Source organism: Haliotis rubra, unplaced genomic scaffold (assembly GCF_003918875.1).
Source record: "Haliotis rubra isolate DU_JTF1 unplaced genomic scaffold, ASM391887v1 Scf207, whole genome shotgun sequence".
NCBI lineage: Eukaryota > Metazoa > Mollusca > Gastropoda > Lepetellida > Haliotidae > Haliotis > Haliotis rubra.
In genome coordinates, this window is record NW_025766081.1 from 1,046,615 (window position 1) to 1,069,142 (window position 22,528).

General features: G+C 38.1%; 1 protein-coding gene across 2 annotated transcripts; it reads left to right on the forward strand.

The window, feature by feature from the left end:
• The first annotated feature begins 210 nt into the window (after window positions 1–210).
• LOC124276218 lies at window positions 211–21,732 on the forward strand. Of its 2 annotated transcripts, XM_046711882.1 has the most exons (8): window positions 211–354; window positions 1,913–2,089; window positions 8,541–8,650; window positions 10,462–10,518; window positions 12,272–12,382; window positions 12,918–13,085; window positions 16,844–16,884; window positions 19,853–21,732. In XM_046711882.1, exons 2-7 carry the CDS (start codon window positions 1,930–1,932, stop codon window positions 16,868–16,870), a joined length of 633 nt encoding a protein of 210 aa, XP_046567838.1. In that variant the 5' UTR covers window positions 211–354; window positions 1,913–1,929; the 3' UTR covers window positions 16,871–16,884; window positions 19,853–21,732. The 2 variants fall into 2 exon arrangements, with proteins under 2 accessions (XP_046567838.1, XP_046567837.1); XM_046711881.1 differs by lacking the exon at window positions 16,844–16,884.
• Window positions 21,733–22,528: the final 796 nt, after the last annotated feature.

Genomic DNA, 22,528 nt, shown 5'->3' on the forward strand with positions numbered 1-22,528 from the left:
ACAACTCATCTTAGATGTGACTACTGTCAGAGATACGTTTGGATGTGATATATTTTACTGATGTATTAATTATTTTTGTAATTATTATCGAATTAATCTTTCATCTTCACATTATCAAAAAGCAGTAAATAGATATCGTTTCAATCATACAATTATCGTCATCAATATTTCATGAAAGCAGTTGTTCCTATAGTAGTCGTATCATGTCATGTGATTTCAAGATGGCAGCCCCCGTTGTAAACACACGAGATATGGGTGTGACAAGTGATGTTTCTTAGCGTGTCTTTGATAATTATTGTCTGAAACACGTTATTTCTGAAACTGAGGACATACTACCCGTGGTTGGCGAACAATGTGAGTACATTTATAGTGATTTTTGTTTAAAACATTCCGGATAACTGTAAACTGATCAAAGCTCGAGCTCGTATGTCACTGTCAGTGTCAGTGATATTTCAGGGTTTATAATAGTTGTTGTTTGAAAACTGCTTGAATTGCGTAGGAAAACCTCAATGATTTACATCCTTCGGTGAACTCCGGTTTATTGTCCCGAATCGTTGACAGTTGAGTTCAATGACTTACAGGCAAAGGCTTGTAGACGAATTCGTAACCAAACTAATTCGTAGTCATGGAGAATTCTTAGTTCAGCCAGCTAAACGCGTCTTGTTCCTACCAAGGTATACATAATACACCGACGTTGGTGTATACCTTGGTATGAACAAGACGTTAGCTGGTTGAATAATGAAGAAAAAGGTTTAAAAGTCTGAAGAAAACGAATTTTCATAAAACTGTCAAACAGTAACTATTTGCATTTATTTACTTACCTTAAGTGATTAAAAGCCAGTCCATTGTAGAAATGTCCCAATTTCAAGCGTAATTGTGGTAGTAGACAATGTTCACCTTCGATACGGAAGCACGCTAAATTTTCAAATGATACAACCTTTTAATCATGAAAGAAAAACGCTATTGCGCAGAATTACCGGACTCGCTTGTATACATAATATGTAACATATTGAACTAATGAAGTATTTTGTGACAAATGTATGCAAGATCTCAATTCTTAAATGACTAAGTATTAATAACATTAAGTTTTACATTAGGGCTGGGATGGTTCCAAATTTTCTATCCAGGGACCCCACCCCTTATTACCCTACCCTACCCGGATACCCGTTATGTTAATTCCTGACATCCAATTTGTAACAAATGGCAATATATTCTTCAGGTCAGAGGCTAAAATTGCGAGTTTTCAATATCTTAACCGTGTATTATATTCAAAAGAAGTGACTGTAAATTATGGCTAAATTTTCAAATGATACAACCTTTTAATCATGAAAGAAAAACATATTATATTGTTTAAATCTATTAGTCACATGATCATAACGGGTCCGGGTATTGAGACGGGTACCTGGGTCCAACTCATTACCCACCCGTCCCAGCCCTATATTACATAGTATTGTTACATCCCAAATTGAAATATATATGCCTACAAATTCAGTCGGGTTTTGTTTACTAATTCACAGTGGTCAGTGGTGCCTGCGAATTCACTGCATACCCAGACAAATATACCACCGCCAACTAGGCCAAGAAAGTCTGGCAGCAACTCATTAGACAATTTACAAAGGAAAGACATTTTCTAAACCTAGGAGGAAAGCAATGTAGAGATATGTTATCTGTAAATTATAGGGTGATGAACTGAAATTGGGTCGAGATGGACCATGTGATGCAAACTGGATTAAAACGGAAAATATGAGGGTGAATGATATATGGATATTATAATCAAATACACTGGATATTGCCAAAGAGGAATTAAACCCACCTTACTGAATTACCGACATTGTATCTGTGTAAAGTAGAGGAACACCAGGACAGAGATTTGACCATTCATATGATCAGATATTTAATGTCTTAATTGCAGATTTGTGAGTGGACAAGATGAATGTCCAGTATGAGAGGATTGATGAGATCGCAGGGGAGGAACTGCGACCTGACCACTACTACCAGATGGAAAGAGATCCTACTGGGCCAGAAAGAAGATGGCCTAAAGTTATTGGAGTTGTAGAAATCATTAGTGGATTTGTTACAGCTTTCTTAGGTAAGCTTGGATATGTTGGGACACTGTAGATGAAGTGTAAACAGTTGAAATCATACCTTCAGTACCCAAAATATTTGAACTGGTTCTTGAAAAGAATGATTGATATTAATGATAATTTTGGTATCATGAATCAATTGAATATGGTTTCATCAATCCCTGTTTTCATCCTTTAGTCATGTCATGAAGAAACAGTAAGCTATCGCAGGGGTGGAAATAACCCATTGCCCGGCGTCCGAGTCATCGGACAAGCACATTTGTATATCACGCTGTACCGGTGTCTGGTTGACATTTCAACCTTAATTATGTTGCTTATATAAAAAAATCGGCCAGTATAGTGGAAAATTATCAGGGCAAGTGATTTTACATGTGCCACTGTACTGGAGTACACTAGCAATTTTAAAGTTATTTCCACCCCTGTATCGTCATAACCAGTTCAAATTTTAGTTTGTTATTACTATAGTCCTTTATGCACTTTCCAACTAAAATATGCAGCAAGTGGCAAGCCCTAATAGCTGTAATAAAATACAAAAGCTGTATACAACTGAAGTTTACTGTAATTTCCAAATACTGTTGTAGACTTAAGTTTGTAATTGCATGAAAAAGTATTATGACATCTTTTGGTAAAAATGGTGGGGAAGCATATGTAGAATTTAATGTTGGAAGTAAGCATCTAAACTTCTGGCTTAAATAAATATTATGTTTGTTTGTCATTTTGATCATGGGTTAATTTAATCAGCATCTATATGTTTAAAACAAGGATGCTTTTTATGATATATCATATGTACTACTCACAAGAACTTAACAAGGCAAGAGATCACTCACTCACTCACTCATCGTCACGATATGGCTGAGATGTTGCTGATGTGACGTTAAATATTAACTCACTCACTCACTCACTCAAGTTTGAGACATTCAATAATGCCAATAATTAAACTGCTTTCGTCTTTTAAGTTTCAACTAATGCAAGCACTACTTTCATCAGTGTTATAACATTTTGCACGACACTGTAATCAGATATTAAACATGTACAATTGAAAAATCCAAGATTTAGTAAGAAAGGTGTGAAAAATAGTTCAAGTGATTGTCATTATACTTGTGTCAGGTATTCTGGTGTGGGATGTTGATACAGAATAATGGAAAACTTGCTGGAGTATGAATAGCAGTCTACAATCAAAGTTACTGCAACACAATGTTGCAATGATGATGACACTAGTGAGACAGAAATGCAGATAATTCTATTGTAATAGCGATAAGTTCTTTAAAAATATCATGTCTGCTATCTCTGGTTATCACTATCAGTGTTGACTATAGCTGAACATGTCCACTACACAGATAGTCATCAGCCAGGGTTTTCCGGTTTGCATGACTTGATCACTGGGGTGGAAATAACCCATTGCCCGACGCCCGAGTCCAGTGGTTTTTTCTGTCGGGCAAGCAAATTTGTATATCACACTGTACCGGTGTCCAGTTGACTTTCCAATATTAATTATGTTGTTTATTTAAAAAATCAACAAGAAAACGGCCGGTATAGTGGAAAAATTATCAGGGCAAGTGATTTTACATGTGCCACTGTACCAGAGTACACTAGCAATTTTAAAGTTATTTCAACCTCTGGATCATCAGTTCAGTGTCACACTGAACATGAGGAAGGGCAATGTTTATAGTTTCCACAGACAAATGATATCAGTCATATCATGCATATTCATATGTTGTAACCATAGTAACATTTGTGAACTTTTCATATCCTAAAGCAGTCATTATCCAGACCTGTTCAGGGGTCGACACTTTTCCTTAGTCTGAAAGAAATGTCATTAAAAATTCAGAATTTAGAGTTAAAAGCTGGATAAATCCCTTTGAGACATCCATTGTCTTTATCATGATTATATCTCTGTGTTATTACTACAAGATAAGTTTGCTGACAGAGCTTAATTTTGACACTGACATCAGTATCTCGACTGTCACTAACAATGATAGTTATGTTCAGAGTTTAGCTCACACTGACTAGATGGGTATTTCTATCATTGTTTCTTTGAAATCAGGGACATACTGAAGCTGTGGTAGAAAATAGGCCCAGGGTATTGGTCATAAGAGAACAGAAATAAGACGCGCAGGATAGTGGAAGATGGTTAAAATTTGATCCAATGTGTATATTCATACCGATACTGTCTTGCTCACCCTTTGTATCTCCAGGACTGGTACATGTATTTATGAAAACCGTCACTGAATTCTGAATCCATTCCTAGTGGTTTTCACGACCTCAAATTACCCGCTCTTGAGTTTTGCCTTATTGATTTTCAATGTTACTAAGTCTAGCGGACCAATTAGAACACAACTTAAATAAGTTATAAACCAGCCTCACAGTTGGGTTGGCGATGTCAACAACACAACGACTTGTCCTAAGTGTGAGAAAATCAACATTGTAAAAACTGACATCCAAAAGAAAGCCTTAAACATGTTAAATAATCAATTTGATGGAAAGGATGTTTTCGTGTCCACCCATCGACATGATTAACCATTTCCTTTCTTTTTATCTCAACATTTGATTTGTCTGTAATTTGTTATACAAAATCAAAGGTTTATTGTTTGTGGTCAGAAGAACCACAGGAATGGATCCCAGGGGTTAGTGTAGGTTTGACCCATGAAGGTCCAGGTTAGAATTGATCTTCAGTGATCCATGCTTGCTTCTCACTCACAAGTGTAGGTTTACTAAAGTAATATGGAGGAAGTGTCTTGGTATGAGGTGAGGTGAAATTGGGTTTAACGTCGTGCTTGAGAATATTTCGCTCATATGACGACGTGCATGCGTGTGTATGTGTATGTGTGGCTGCTTGTACTAGCCCAGACTTAAGCTGGTTTTATAGTGCTAGCCCACTGAGATACCATGCAGCAGTGAAGCATGAATACCCCACTCAGACACATTATACTGACTCCGAGCCGACCAGTCCTTGTTGTACCCATGAATGCCGAGCGTCAGGCAGGGACCAACAAGTACCATATTTTAACGTCTTTTGGTATGACACGGTCGGGGATCGAACCCGCGACCTTCCGCTCCCCGGGCGGACGCTCTAACCACTACACCATGGAGGCGGTCCTTGGTATGAGGTGTGAGGAGGTGTGTCATGAGATTTTGGCTTACACATGATATGCATGATATAGGTGAAACAATCCTATATCTATATGTAATACTCCTGTCACAATTCAGTAGCATATTTACTGAATTGAACTGTAACCCTGTATGAATTTGAGTTGTTCAGAGCACACCAATTTGTTTTAAATTGAGGAAATGCTAACTTGAAATGACAGTCAAATCATCATTCCTATAATCACGAGTATGTTCTGTGTGTCCATGTCATTTCATGTTGAACATTTAGTCACAGCAAGTAATATGGGCATATTCATACGATCTCTTTTATTATGCTTTTATTGTATAAATTGTTTTCGTCACGATATGGCTGATATATTGCCGATGTGGCGTTAAATATTAACTCACTCACTCTTTTATTATGCAGGATTCAATTCTGTCCAAGAAAGCAAACCACGTAGTTGAAATGTTTTTACTTTTTTATGCACACTTACATTTCCTTACTTGTACATCTTCAGAAAAATGTTTTTTGACATTTAAAGGGTGTTATGAAAAACAAGGTGTTTTTGTGTAAATTCATGTTGATTTTTGAGGTATCAAATGGTATTTTGTATTTGATTTTGACATGTAAGAATCAGGCTGTTTTTAGTTTTATGGTAGAAATATTTGAAATCATAACTGTTAAACCATTTAATAGTTAACAAAGCTCACTCGTTTCAAGTGTTCACATTACGGAACAAAAGATTGATTTCAGTGTGTCCTCTTATGTGAAATGTGATATACTTCTGGTAGTGCACAGTTAAATATTTGTTAAACATGTTAACTGCCATAGAGTTCAGAGAAGATCGGATTTATGAATTTCCACAGCTCTATATTTTCACATTCAAAATTCCCAAATTATGTTACTTTTCTAAATAATGAACACAGATAAGATCATTTGTCTGAAAGCTTGGCTCAACCGAACCATGAATTTGAAACCATCAGTGCTGATTGGTTGATTAGAAAGTTTAGCTGTTTTGAAATATTTGCTGTGATTTCACTGAGACATAAGAAAATATATCAATAAATGTAAGGTATGTAACCTTGTAAACAAAACAGAGCCATGTGAATATAAGTTATACATGTAAAAATGTATTTAACTATTAATCTCTGGAATGCAACCATATTGCAATACAATTTTTAAAAATTTTCATCACATATATATATATATATATATCTGACATCTGCATGATATACAAGTGCTGATATTAGGCTGAATCAGCCAATGTATTGAAACTGGTAGAGTGTTCCATCATCAGCCAATGTGAAATGATATGATTATGTAACTTATACTGGGACAGATCACATTTCACATGTTTATAATGATTCATACAACAGTCCAGTCATTAAGTGAGCTGCTGATCATGAGACACATCCATTCAAAATGCATGCCTGCCCTGATGATGACCTCAATCTATGTAGTGTCACATCGTGCCCTGTGTACCCTGGGGATGACCCTTAGTTGAATCCCCCATGGGGGCAATATGTGAAGCCAATCTGGTAAAACCAAACTCATGTAGTGTCACATCGCCCTGTGCCCTGTGTACCATCAGTGCAGTATAGTATAGTGGACACATGTAGTGTCACATCGTGTTCTGTGTACCATGTATAGTGGACACATGTTGTGTCACATGCGTATTCCTGTGTACCATCAGTATAGTAGTGGACACATGTGTGTCACATTGTACCCCTGTGTACCATCAGTATAGTAGTCATGTAGTGTCACATCGTGCCCTGTGTACCATCAGTATAGTATAGTGGACACATGTAGTGTCACATCGTGCCCTGTGTACCATCAGTATAGTATAGTGGACACATGTTGTGTCACATCGTGCCCTGTGTACCATCAGTGCAGTATAGTGGACACATGTAGTGTCACATCGTGCCCTGTGTACCATCAGTATAGTATAGTGGACACATGTTGTGTCACATCGTGCCCTGTGTACCATCAGTATAGTATAGTGGACACATGTAGTGTCACAGTGGACAAATGTTGTGCATCCCTGTGTACCATCAGTATAGTATAGTGGACACATGTAGTGTCACATCGTGCCCTGTGTACCATCAGTATAGTATAGTGGACACATGTAGTGTCACATCGTGCCCTGTGTACCATCAGTATAGTATAGTGGACACATGTAGTGTCACATCGTGCCCTGTGTACCATCAGTATAGTATAGTGGACACATGTTGTGTCACAGTGTACCATCAGTATAGTATAGTGGACATATAGCCCTGTGTACCATCAGTATAGTATAGTGGACACATGTAGTGTCACATCGTGCCCTGTGTACCATCAGTGCAGTATAGTGGACACATGTTTTGTCACATCGTTCCCTGTGTACCATCAGTATAGTATAGTGGACACATGTAGTGTCACATCGTGTCCTGTGTACCATCAGTATAGTATAGTGGACATATGTAGTGTCACATCGTGCCCTGTGTACCATCAGTATAGTATAGTGGACACATGTAGTGTCACATTAAGGCCTGTCCCAAGTTCAGTACTGCCTATCACAGCATCAGCGTGGTCAGACACTCAACACTTATCAGTTTTCCCCTCCTGGTACAGATGTACTGGCTGCTGATGATAAACCTGTATCACGTGTACATCACTCTTGGTGCATAGTGTATGGTGTTACTAAGTACACAAGTTATACTGCAGTCATATAAACACTACCAAATGAAGTTTATGGTCAGGCTTGTTGACTTGGTAACACTGCATGCCATTATTGCAGGGAACTTCGCTCACAAACTCTATGATTGGATTGGCATACCCACCACCCTCTATTATTCACTCAAAGTGATGCTTGCCAGTCCTAGCTGGCTGTTTCCAAACTATTGTCCTGTAACCTGTTACTTTTGTATCACTTACTTTCAACATTTTCTGTTAGGACAAAAATGCCATTTTCTTAAGTTAACAAAATGACCGACAATTTACATTAAAAAACATATTGATATCCTTGGATGCAACTTAGCCATGTTCTTACCAAAATTGTGATGACAAATAAAGTACCCTCACAAAATGTGAAATTGTCCTCACAATGTCACATTAATTAGATGCAGTTAATGTGAGGTAAACTGACGCAATCTAGCATGCTAAGTACTGCCAAGATATTTTCTGTGTACCGAACCGCTTTGTGGTGTGTTGCACATGCACATACAATGTATCATATATTTTAGTCAAAATGTTTTAACAAGCTATAGTTAAAACAGACTAAAATTAGTGACCCTTCAAGTGAGTCATAACCATTGTTTACTGTGTATCTGTTTAAGTCAGTTATTTGCAATTACGTATGAAGATAATGGTGTATGTTTTATGTCTTTCAGGTGCAATGGAGGTGTTTATAGTGCCAATGACAGACAACATCCGTGATTCAGATGTGATTTACTTGAATAAAACTAACTGCTATGGTGCAGGCATTCTGGCAGGAATAATGGTAAGTGTGATATGCTCAAAATATGTGAATGAGTAAGTTGCATTTTACGCCGCTTTGCAACTGAGTTTTAGCAATATCTGAGCAATGTCATGGGACTGCAGAACTGGGCGTCACACATTGTACCCATGTGTGGGATTGAACCCGGTTCTTTGGTGTGACAAGCAAATGCTTTCACCACTAGGCTACCTCACCTCCCTTCAGAGTAAGTTTGGGATAATGATCATGAATAATTTTGGATGGATGGGAATAAACAAGCCTCATTGGCCTATAAAATCTCCCTCCTTAATGAAGTGTATTCTGGATTAGGATAGATCTCCAGCAACCTGTGCTGGTTATGCTCACTGACTGAGTTTGGTTTTACTTTTTTAGCCGTTTTTAGCAATATTCCAGCAATATCAAATTGGCTGGGGACACCAGAAATGGGCTTCTCAAATTGGTTCCCCCACCCATGTGGGGAATCTAAAACCCTAGCTTTCAGTCCCATGTGGGGAATCGAACCCTAGGCGTGACGAGCGTAGCTTTAACCACTAGGCTACCCCACCGCCCCTGTGCTGGTTATGAATAGTGACAAAGTGGATTGGGTGGATCAGTCTCTGTGACTTGGTTGATGGATTCATTGACCACCAAAGCTTCATTTCATCACTATCTCATCTCTCTTATCTGTAGTAGAATACAGATTTTCTGTTACTCGTGTGATTGTAATAAACAACCATTTCAAAGACTCTCCTTAACAAGAGTCCGGCCTTGTACATGTGAACTTATGATTCATTTAATCTGGAAAAGGAAAACATGATTAAGGTAAGGAGAGGGAAGTCCTCATGCTGTCAGGCATGGCTAGTTGTGTGTGGTACTGGCATTTGTTTCAGTCAAACAAATAAGTGAATTTGAGTGGACATCCATATTTGGCAACATTGGCTGGACTCAAAATGAAGCCTTTGTTGTTATTTAAACTGGTAAAGGTGGAAAAGAATCCAGGACAGAAAAAGTCACTTATAATGAGCCCATGGTTTAGGTTCAGACTTTTGGGTAACATTAAGCAGGAGGTTGGTAAGCTAATAAATTATTGAATGTCAAAGTAATTATATCACCATAACAATTCTAGATAGTTATGGCAGTTTTCTGTAGAATAGACAGATACATCTTTTCAAGGAGGGTACACTTAGGTCACCATCGTTGGTGACAGCAAAAGTGGCTGCATTCACATTTCTGTCTCATCCTACCAGTTACCCGTTGACTGCTGGTGAACCGGGGCAGATTTCTAACAGACACAAAGCAGGCAACGCTTTTGTCATTTTTTAATTAGCTGATATGAACCCTCACATTCACCACCAGCACTATCCAGTTGCTCCTGAAGTGAGTTCTAGTGAGTTTAGTTTTACACCACACTCAGCAATATTCCAGCTATATGGGGGCAATCTGGAACAAATCGAGTCTGGAACAGACAATGCAGTGATCAACAGCATAAGCATCGGTCTACGCAATTGGGATATGATGTGTCAACCAAGTCAGCGAGCCTCACCACCCGATCCTGATAGTCACCTCTTACGAAAGCGTGGGTTACTGAAGATCAGTTCTAACCCGGATCTTCACGGATCAGTTGATCCTGGAGCTACGGTGTTAGTTCGTGCTACACTCCTGCCAACTAGTTCATTCCTCCAATGGGATGTGTACCAAACGTCAATAAGTACTGCAACATGCTTGACACATGGGATGAGTTTGAAGTTGATGATGTTGATGAAAGTTATTTCACTTTTCTCTAACTTTCTATGTGTGATATAGTATTTTGTTATCTAATGTTGTCACTGTTTCAGATGATATTAACAGGAAGCACAGCCATACGGGCATCGATCAGCAAACGAGCTTCAACGGTAAGGAGTACAATTCCCCACAAGCCTGGATAATGGTCACTCAATGTCCAGTGAAAAACATTCAAAGCAATATCTCTCAGATTTTGCAAACAGGACATGACATCAAGTCATAAGGAAAGAGACCGCCTCCGTGGTGTAGTGGTTAGAGCGTCCGCCCGGAGAGCGGAAGGTCGCGGGTTCGATCCCCGGCCGCGTCATACCAAAAGACGTTAAAATATGGTACTTGTTGGTCCCTGCCTGGCGCTCGGCATTAATGGGTACAACAAGGACTGGTCGGCTCGGAGTCAGTATAATGTGTCTGAGTGGGATCTTCATGCTTCACTGCGGCATGGTATCTCAGTGGGCTAGCACTATAAAACCAGCTTCAGTCTGGGCTAGTACAAGCAGCCGCACATACACATACACACACATGCACGTTGTCATATGAGCGAAATATTCTCAAGCACGACGTTAAACCCAATTTCACCTCACCTCATAAGGAAAGATCTGGAAGGAGTCTAAGTTACTTTATTGATCTTTTTATTGTTAAACCTGAACAATATTATTCAAATACAGGTTTTGAAATTTGATATCACCAGGGCAACATAGCTCGACTCCTCCAAAGGAAGTCAAATTCAGGATGAATGACATTTCCTTGTTGACTTCCATGGATGTTAACACTCTACAGAACATTTATGTGGAAAAATCATTTCTGACAGAGAGTAAGGTGAATTTATTGGTTAGTCATGGCATTGTTAATATATTTAGTTTTATGTGGGTATCCCCTGGGTTCATTCTTTTTGGGTATGTTTAAACAAATGAGTATCGGGTAATCATTCTTTAAACAGAGGCCCAGATAAGCTGCGTATCCGGGTAAAATACGCATAGAAAATTTCCAATTACGCATTGAAAATAATTGTTGAGTACTAATTACGCATTTAAAATGTTAGATACGCAAAAAGTTGAAAACAAATGCGTACGGAATATATTTATAAAAATCGCTCGTGTAGTGAAAATAAGACTATCAAGTTGTACTGTTAGTATAGGACAAGTGTTGTACTGTCAGTATAGGATGAGTGATTTTTTATGAAATCATTTCCATTATATTTAAGTTGGTTTTGATTAGGTATGACATAAGGCAGAACATACCTGCTTAGTAAACTTACTCAATGACGTAATACTTAGGTGAGTAAAATGACTGAAATACTCACATATTTGAAAGCAGTGGGTAACGGAAAATGAAATACCCACTCAACATTCATAATACCCACTCCCAAAAAATACAGTGGGTACAGTACCCACATGAGCTAAATCTTATATGGAGCTCTGCTTTAAATGTGAAACTCTGAAATGACTACCATTTCACATTTGTCCATGTCAAGTCCCAGGTGTGTCGCCTATAGAATAAGTTCCTAACAGCAATACATATCTGTGTTGTAGCTTGCTCCAGCCAGTACTTCACTGATAAGAACACTCATTGTTATTTTGCTGATCATGCAGATAATTACACTGAAACAGATAGGCTTCACCACGTTACAGACAAAAGGCATGATGACATCTCATATGTGCTTCCTAGCAATAACACACCTTAAATTTCTAGTTACTATCAAACAATTTGCCTGTTTAGGTTATTAGGATTCCCTAATCCATCAAAATTGTGATCTGAAAAATAAGAAAATAGAAACAATCCTTGATTAAATCCTACCATAGGTCTGATGTTAGCATCTAGACAGTCTTATGAACAGCTGTATACAATAGTCTGTATGTTTCTCAGGTGTACCGCTTCTACAACCTGACCATGCTGACTCTGGTTCTCTATGTGGCCATAACTATCTTCCTCATCACAGGCTACGGACTTGGCTGGACGGTCAAGTCAAACTACCCAGTGAGTACTCGGCCACATCATAGAGAAGGGCAAATGAACCATTATTGTAAATCATCATGATACAGAGTGCTCTCCCTTTAATTATTGAACATAATTGCATTAGTCTGTGTACCTATGCTAGTAATTTTATGCTGTTTCGGTCAAATACTCCCTTTCATGAAATTGAGATCTTCATGACAATTTTGTTCCACTGAATACACAATACCATTTAGAAAGTGGTCAAATTTAACACATTTCTAAATGGCATTGTGTATTCATATCTTTCTGCCATGGGAGCCATGCCAATGTACACTTGTCAGAGGGGTACACAAAGTCTGTGGTCTGGTCTACCAGTGTTCCGACTTCCATCTTTGTGGAAGGTGCGGTGGCTGAGTGGGTTAGACGGCTGACTTTGTGTGCTGGTGATTAAGTGCCTGACTTTAAGAGTGTGGGTTTGAATCCCAGATGGGACTCAACCCAACAATATACTAGAATCTGTACTTTACTGAGAAAGTGTAATCCCAAATATAACGAGTTGACTTTCATTCCATTTCAGCCAAATACTCACATCCATGAAGTCCACATCTTCGTGACAGTCAGCACAGTGCTGGGTCTGATGTTTGTTACATCGGCATTTGTCAAGTACTATGACCTTGTGTTCTATGGCGAGATGCAGCTCGCCAAGAAATGGCTGGAGTGTCTAACTTGCTGCTTCAGCAGGAGGGTACGTCAACGATTCTTCCATGGGGCACATCAACACACAATCTTCGGGGCACATCAGTAACTGTTTGATGGGGCACTGTTGACCAGCTAATCCATAGACTGACTAAACACCTCAAAGTTTATTCATCAGTTGTGCCCTTTGATCATTCAGTTTCTGTGATGTATTTTTGTTAAGGCCAGACCAATTTTATTTCTTGTTTTACAGATTTTTGTCCTCAGAAAACCTAAAGGCAGGAGGGATAAAAAATAAAAATAAAATCACCAGTCAAAGTAATATTCCTTCTCAATACTCAAAGTATTTACTTTTGGCAATTTATGAAGTGTGATTGGGGCAAAACAATCTAAATTTCTTGTAAGTTTACATTTTTGGCCAATAAAAACATTAGGATTTTATTTTGTGAGCAGGGAAAACTCTCTTCTTTTTTTTTTCTTATTCTTGAAAAATTATGACAGGCAGATCCGTAAAACAAGAAATAAAATTGGTCTGGCCTAAGTTGTGAAGTCTCCGTTGATCTTCCCATAGTTTTGATCATTGGATCATAACCAGATATGTTTCACATAAAACCACACTAACTCCTACACTGAAACATGCATGTACAGGGTGTAATTTTGCTATTTTCAGTTTGTAGTGATGCAGTTCACATGCATCTAAAATCAAAGCATGTGCATTCCTTGTTTCTCAACTCAGTCGCATGGTTTTATGGGAAGGTAAAATTTCTGTCTGTTCCAAATGAAATATCAGGACATCATATACTGACTTGTATAAAACATTAAAATAACTTGCACTAAAGCTCCAAATTTATCTGAAAAGTGCCCTGGTCATCTGGTACCACATTGCCTGGAGTCTTCTGATTTGGTTTGCTTTTGAATCAGGACATGTGAACATCCGGGTTAGAATTGGTCTTCTGCAGCCCTTGCTTGTCGTAAGAGGCGACTAAAGGAATCAGGTGGTCAGGGTTGATGCATGTCATCATATCACAATTGCATAGATTGATGGTCATGCTGTTGCAGCAGTGAGGTAGCCTAGTGGTTAAAGTGTTCGCTCATCACGCCGAAGACCCCATTTCGATTTCCCACATGGGTACAATGTGTGAAGCCCATTTCTGGTGTCCCCCGCCGTGATATTGCTGGAATTTTGCTAAAAGCAGCGTAAAAGTCACTCACCCATTCATTCGTGCTGTTGACCAAACCAAACTTTTGGATCAGAGAGCAAGAGTGCTTTTCAACATATCAATTCATTTCACGTCAGATGTCAAAAACAAAGTCGTGCCAGCCAAAAAATAAAACCATTATTACCACTACTTAAATGAAAATTCATAATTCTAGCGATACTAGTTTCTGCATTGTCCAGTTGTTTAGAAGACAGCAGTTGTCAGCTAGGTATTCCCAAGGGACATAGAACATCTGCTGGGGAAGGTTTGCTGTTGTTTCCTAGCAGTTGCCATGGTGATGGAGCAGCCTGGTTTGGTGGGAAGCATCCTGCAGGTTGGAAACAGGCAAACTTACACCCTGGTGTACCATTTTTTTTAATATATACATATATCTGTGTGGTTTCATCCTCTATAGCTTCAGGACTTCTACAATAACCCCTGGATCCATCCTTGCCTTCTCACAATTTCAAATTAGTGAGTCCTCATAATTTATTGCTAGGGGCTGGTGATTTTTATGGAGAAGCATGTACAATGTGAATGACACTACCACCACCACCACCACCACCCCTAAAATTTATGTACAAAGTAAGTGACCCTCCCTGCTTGTCAATGTCATGTATTAATTACACCCTCCCTGGTACATCACCCTTCCTAGCTATGAATTATGAACGGTCCCTTACCTGCTGTTGATTTTTTTACCGACCAATCAAATGTCCAGGTACCTGAAAATTAAAAGGAAATGTTTAAGGGGTTAAGGGACTTGCCACACCCAGTTTTAATTGACATGGAGATATTGTTTCCATCAGGTGAAGGCTTCCTTTTTGAGTCAGCCTGTGTTTCTAATATTGAGATTCTCCTAAACTCTGTTGTTATCAAGTGGACTGGTCACCATATTGTTTGGATTGCTATGCCATCATTCAGATTGGTTGATAACTCACATTCTGATTGGTCTATTTGACTTTGAGTAGAATAGCAAATCATATTGTCTCATATAGATCAAGGGCAGGTGCTTTGAGATCAGGAGACCCACAGGAATCGATCCAGGAGTTAGTAAAAATGGAATCCCTGGAGGTACAGAGGATGTATGTTTTGTGTATTAGGATAATGTTTTTTTCTGTAGATATTGTTTTTAACGTAAATGCTTTTACATTTGTCCACACTGGAACCATGCCCCTTTTGATTTTGTGAATATGCATTTACAATGTGTGTGTTATTCATGCCGTGGCAATATCCTCCTGCTGGCTTGTAATGGTACCTCCACAAACACCTGGTAGTCACCCGCAGCCTTCGATCTTCATCCCAGTCCACTAGCCTGACGCAACTACATGTGCTAAAGCCATTGACAATATATATGATTCTGAACCAGTTCTGTTTCAGTTTTTCTGCATATTAAGATGATGTAGTAAGCATTTTTGTCTTGTTCATGCAGGATTAGATGCACACTCTGAGGACTAGTGACATTACATTTACACTCATTCTCTGGACTTGTCTTAAAACAGATGAATATCTCATATACACATCCAAGAAGCATCCATCCATGTTCCACCCACCAGTGAAGATCCGGGTTAGAACTGATCTTCAACAACCCATGCTTGTCGTAAGAGGCGACTAACGGGATCGGGTAGTCAGGTTTGCTGACTTGATTGACACATGTCAACGTATCAAAATTCTGTAGATTGATGCTCATGCTGTTGATCACTGGATTGTCTGATCAAGACTCTATATACATGTATTTATTTACCATCATATGGATAGAATATTTCTGAGTGTAACATTAAACGACAACAAACCAACTACAAACATGCCCCACCCCTCCACATCTGACCAGCTGAATGCAATCCAAGTCAGTATATGAATGATCTGATTCACCCCTTCACACATTTAAACTGTTCTTAAATGTTCAAGGTGTCCACCAAAAGGATAGATGTACATGGATGAAATGTAGCATGAAGATGATGGCAAATGGTGATGCCTTCGGTGAACGAGTACTATGTTTACTGTTAAAATTTACAAGGATGCAATCTTTGTGTAGACTTGATTCAGCTTATGATACCCATTTCTGGTGTCCCCTGCCGTCATGTTGCTGGAATATTGCTAAAAGCGGCGTAAAACCAAACTCACTCACTCAGCTAATGATATAGTAGGACTTTAAATCAGTGATGGATAATGTTACTCAGTTCCGAGTCTTGTTAACCTTTTTAACGGATGGTTATTTTAATTAACTTTTTATTGACTTCCTGCTTTTATTAATATTTTGGAGTATTTTTCATCATTGATGCAGATTCCTTGAATGTGAATGTCACAGCAAACTGACTTGAGTGACAAATGTGACATATTTTATATATTGTATATAATTAACACAGATCGCTGAACATACTGACAGCTGGCTATGGTAAAGAGCAATATGCTTAATGTGATTTATATCTTAAAATGTTCCTTTATCTATCAAAATATTTATAATTTTAGGTTATATATTACAAGTTATGCATGCACCAACTGCACTATCCCACTCAAACTTTGCTTCACCAAATCTGGCTCTTGCAAAATGTTATATGATTTAAGACAAGCATCTGTGTAAAATGTCATGAAAAGGCTGTTTGTTTTACAGTTACAGCAAACCGAGTATCAACATTGATAGAAAGTTTTTTAGTAAGTAGCAGCTTTTTTGTGGCAGTATTATAAGATGATTGGCAGTTTCCTGTCTCAAGCTATTGAAGATGAGACGCTATTCAAACCATCCTAGAAGCTTTTGTTAGAGCTGGTTTTTTAATTAATATTTGCACTTTAACACAAACTCATTACTGTTCTGGGCACATTGCACTTACATTCTAGTGATAAATATTATTGTGGTTGTGGTAACATTAATGTGAATCATAAGTTCATATTTATATTTGCAATGCAGAGCATAGATGTTGTAGATTAACAGCTTTTTCAAGTGAACTGTTTAAAAATACCTAACTGCTGTACAATAATTGTCAGAACTTCTATTGCAATGTTAATGCTGGATTCTGATTGGTTGAGATTCAATCAAGTATTTTCAAATGGCTGCTAAGAAGAACATTCTTATGTTCCCTGTTTGAATTGCCAAACAGTTGACATCACATTTGATACACGAAAACTGCAATTTTGTGTCTTCAATTAATGGTATAAGATGCCATTCCTAGGGGATTGATGATATTTTCCAAGTGAAATAGGGGGCGCAGTTGGTGAGCGATCTAGTCGCCAGGCTAGAGATCCAGTGAGCTTAAGGTGCCGGGATCGAGCCCACCTGTGACCAGATTGTAAAACCCTTGGAGTCAACTTTGTGTGCAGACTCTTTCAGTGTTGTCACAACCCCTAGTGTACAGTACACAGCCCTGTGTTTGTAAATGACCAGTAGGTGGCCACATGAATATGTGCAAACACCTAGTTGTGGGTACAGCAACGTGCAGTAAACTTGGAAAAGTACTGTGACTATATGTCCCAGTCAACCCACATGTGAATGGGTACCTCGTAAGGATGGGAAAGCCACATTAACTTGGTGCGCCTAAATGGCTGCAAGAGTTGTATGCTCCCCAGGGAGTTGAGATTGAAAATATTATGTGCCGTTGAGATTGACATCCTATGATCAAGGGAAAAACAAAGCGCCTTTGGGCACTATACAAATATTATATAGAATAAATAGATCCAGGGGGAATAACTCTGCTGTAAATGCCTAACTGTGATATTCTTACCAATTTGGACCAAAGCATGCTTGCATATGGCCTACCTGCAATAAAATTAGAGGTATGTAAATTTCTTGGAGTGGCATCTTAGAAGTTGGGATGTACATTACTGATCAAACTTTAAGGATAACAAGATCTTTTATGTCATGAGAGTGACATTTCAATACAGATTCTTGTACCATTGTCAAGCAGGAATGACAACGGTACAAGAATATTTATCGAAATGTTGTTATTTAAAGAAGTTGTTATCCATAAAGTTTGTTCATTATTGTAGGTAAGCTCTGTTGTCTAATGGACCCTTGCAGGACATAAACTAAGAGGGATTTCATCTACCCATGTTGTCCTAAAGACCAGTGTATGATATAAAGTTAGTGCAAGTATGCATTCAACAAGTATTCTCTTATATGAGTAACAAACTGGTCTATGTAGTCATCCGATTGATATTCCAAAAGGTCCTAAAGATTCCTGAACATATAAGAATATCTTATCAAAAGTTAAAATCAATCAAATATTTTAACAGTTCATATCTTCTTATAGACTAACAACTAGTCTCTGAAATGAACATATTTTACTGAAAAAAACGTTCATAGTAAAAACATATATATATAATGAAAAGGAGCCCTGAGACTTTCTTCATCTAGACTTGCCACATTTTCTAGACTTGCGTGGGCTTTCTTGGATATATTTGCTTCAGGGTCTGTACGAGAGACTAATCTTCTTAGAAAGTATAATTAACCAGCTTTTAAGTCTTGCTTGCAGGATAATCTCATTAATATCAGATCCCAGTTCTAACTATTACTGCCTGAAGTTGTAGGCAGAATAAAGATGAAGGAATAATGCTAGCTTACCACCTATTATATATGTGGCCATGGCATCTATGATCATCTCAGGTGACAAGTGGTTGACATATACTCAGAGGCAAAAGTTACTGAGACAGGGAATTCTTTCATTGGTAATCTTATGAATGAATTTTTTATTTGAACCAGAGAAAGTGTATGTTAAAATGTTTGAAGAAATGCAACCAAACAGTTTTGTTGATATTGCATGAAATTTGTAAGAAGCAAGATATATTTGAGAAAAACCAACATCTAACTATTCCAACAGGAGACCTTTTTGAAATGCTTTGAATTTTTTCTCTGTGTAAATTCCTATGTAGATTTAAAGGTAATAGACTTCATTTAAGGGGAGTAGCTCTACTTGACCATCATTAAGCATAGTTTTGCTTTCACTTCTTTCTGAACATGAAGTGTATTTGTTTGGCACTATGCTGTGTATAGTCACGAATAATGAGAGGTGTTTGATATGACATGTCAGTCAGGTTTTATTTATATTTATCTGTAATTTTAATGAATATGATTGATGATCTTGGTCATTTTAAGAAAACTGAACTTTTACACTTGTGCAAAATTGTGTTTGTAGCCCATCAGGGCTGTTGCTGAAATGTCAAATGCCCCTGGTGTGATATAGTCCCCATTACCGTAGTTAGGCCCAATGATATGACTGCCCACGTCTCATAGTGCCCAGAAAATGGTTGCTCAGGTTCCCCTTACTAGTTGGAGTGGTTGAGACCGAAGTGGTAACATGCTGCTCAATAAAAGATAAGATATTGCATACCAAATAAATATAACAGTAGGCGAACGTTCACTCACTCATTTATTCCCAAGAACACTGAACTCACATTGTGGCCCCTTCATATTATAGATGTTTAAAGGGAGACAACTCTGTAGTGAGAAATAAATAAGGCAGTGGCTGCATAGGCACTTTTAGGCCCAAAGTCGCCTTAAAACCTTACCTACCTACATAAATGAGACAAGATAAGTCATTATTTACCTATATACTTATGTTTTGTTTAACTACAAATGCTTGAAATATCCATACCTCAAGGGAAATAACCTCTTTGTTTCTCTTTACAGCAAGGGGGGTCGCAAACATATTCCAGAATGGCTACAAGAGGAAGCCAACCGGCAGGCTTACCCATATAGATCTCTCGCACGTGGTCATCAGTGCTTCTGTTGCCAGTCTGTCCACTGTTGTGTTCCGTACTCAAGAACATGATTTAGAACTCTGACACACAGCAATGACAAAGGAGAGTTATCTGCCCTGAACTGGATGTAAAGTGATATACCGGTTTGTTAAGTGTTTAGAGTCATTTCGAGATGAAATATTCCCAAAGGAGCAGTATAACAGTCTTTGTATATATTATGTTCATCCTGGTGAAATATATCCATACCTTTAGTTTAAAATGATTTATAAAATGAATCAGGGTGTATGGTGAAAGGGGCAGTAGGGCAGCCTAGTGGTCAAAGCGTTCGTTCGTCACGCCGAAGACCTGGGTTTGATTCCCCACATGAGTACAATGGGAGAAGTCCATTTCTTGTGTCCCCCACCGTGATATTGCTGGAATATTGCTAAAAGCAGCGTGAAACCATACTCACTCGAGGGTGAAAGTGGATTGTTGAAATGTCATCCTGACCAATTTAACTGAATTTATTTTTTCTTTTCAAACTTGATTCTCAGTTTCAGCTTTAAAAGAACATCCAATTTAGATTTGTATTGAAATTTGTGCATGTGAAAGATGTGTTGGATGTTTTCTGTTTATTGATCTCCAATTATCTCAAGGTTATAGAAATACAGTAGTGCTGTTTACGTATGATGGTATGTCTGTTTCATGTGTGAACCACAAAAACAATGCTGAAGGATACAGGTGACCTGCTCTTGTGCTGATTGATTGTCTATGCTGTCATCCATTGCATCTTAGATGGAGACTAATAGAAATCCAAATGCTGAGTTTTCTTTAACAAATATGTAATTCTTTTATGACGTCATATACCTTTGAAAAGTCATTTAGCAACGTTTGATGTACCAGTATGCTAGTGTAGGAATGTAATGTTGCACCAGATTAATATCAGCATTTTTGTGACAAGTGGTTATAAGCGCAGTGTACTTTTACTGAGGATTATGCCTGAGAATAGTATCAGATGCATCAAACAAACAAACAAACAAATAAACATGTCTTCAAGAGCAGATTATCACCTGGGATCTCAGTTAGTCTTTACATGAGCATTCTCATATTTAGCCAGGATTTTGGATTTTGAATTTTGTAAGAAAAGAAATTGTGATGTAAGCTTTTGGTTGGAAGTCAGGCCAAAATATTATTAGTTGTAGTTTATTTGTATGTGTCATTTCATTCAATATATTTCAATAAAACCCATGCAAAATTTATCAAGAAACACTGAAAACATTGGCAATTCAAAGCACAGCATTATGATTATTCCATTGTTTGGTATATTTCTCCTCATCGTATCACAAAATTGGAAGCAACTGATAGAAGTCTTCCAGTTCAAGATAAGTAAAATTCTCCATGTGGATGACTTCATTTACCAGAAGCTGGATGGCATCCTTGAAGCAGACACTTTTTGTGGTGTACTGAAAACACTTAATTTCCTGTTTTCACATGTCATTCCGCTGTGGTGCAGAGCAGTGCTCATATTTAAGAGTGTTCCTGGATCCTTGATGTGTGCTGCTGTAGAATTTGAATTTGCGACCCACTTTAATCTGTAACTTTTAACTTTAGTTTACCCCTTGATTTTTATGCAAAATTTTAAACACTGCAAATGCACTCACAGATAATCTCCACGCCACAAAATGCAATGTATATACATATACCAGTAGGTATAAGCTCTTGTACTGAGTATAAATGAACTTTGATGAAAAGATTCTGTCTGAGAAATAATTTGTTGAAGTACTTGATGTTTGTAAATTATGGTTTTTCGAATAAATGAATGTAGTAATGTAGCTCACTTTAATTTAGCAAACAGGATGATTAACTTTGGCATTTATCCCTTGTAATTTAGTTTTTGGTTTAATTTATATTTTTGTGTATTGTGCTTCTTGGTTTGCATCATGTTTTTACAGGCAATTATTTAATTTTGATTTACAGTTTCGTTTGTGTTCAGCGCATAGAATTTGTATGTGTCATGTGTCAGTCTTTGTTTATCAAAGTCGGGACTCTTTGGGGATTCCCAGTTTTCAAGAGCTGTCTGTGAAGATAGGGTGATGCTGCTTGACCAGACTGTGTGCAAGGACTCTAAACTAATGTCCTTTATAAACATGTGGACCACTGGTTTTGCCTGGCCTATAGAATGATAGTTAGTCAGGACTAGTTTGTGTTTATTTATCAAGTAGAAAAGTGAAAAGGTATAGCCTTTTCTTTGTCGATGGTGGGAGACAATAAAACGTTTGGCTCCAAATGTTGTTTTGGGGTTTGGGGTAAGTGATGAAAATACTTCTGTGTATTTCGGCAGACCAGCCATACTGAATATACCTGAAAGGTGAACATTCTGCCATATTAGATCCCCAAGCTATTTTGGATGTGTTGAATATTCATATTCTGATAAGAACAAATGCACATCCCTGCTCCATCCTGAGGGTGGGCTAGTCCGTTGGTTCGATTCCCCACATTGGTACAATCACTTGGCAAAATAGCCACTGGCCCGTGGCTAGTAAAAATCCAGTCGTGCCAGTAAATCTCCACAGTCACTGGCCCGACTGGCTAGTGAATTTTCATGGGGTCATTCCTTAAATATATC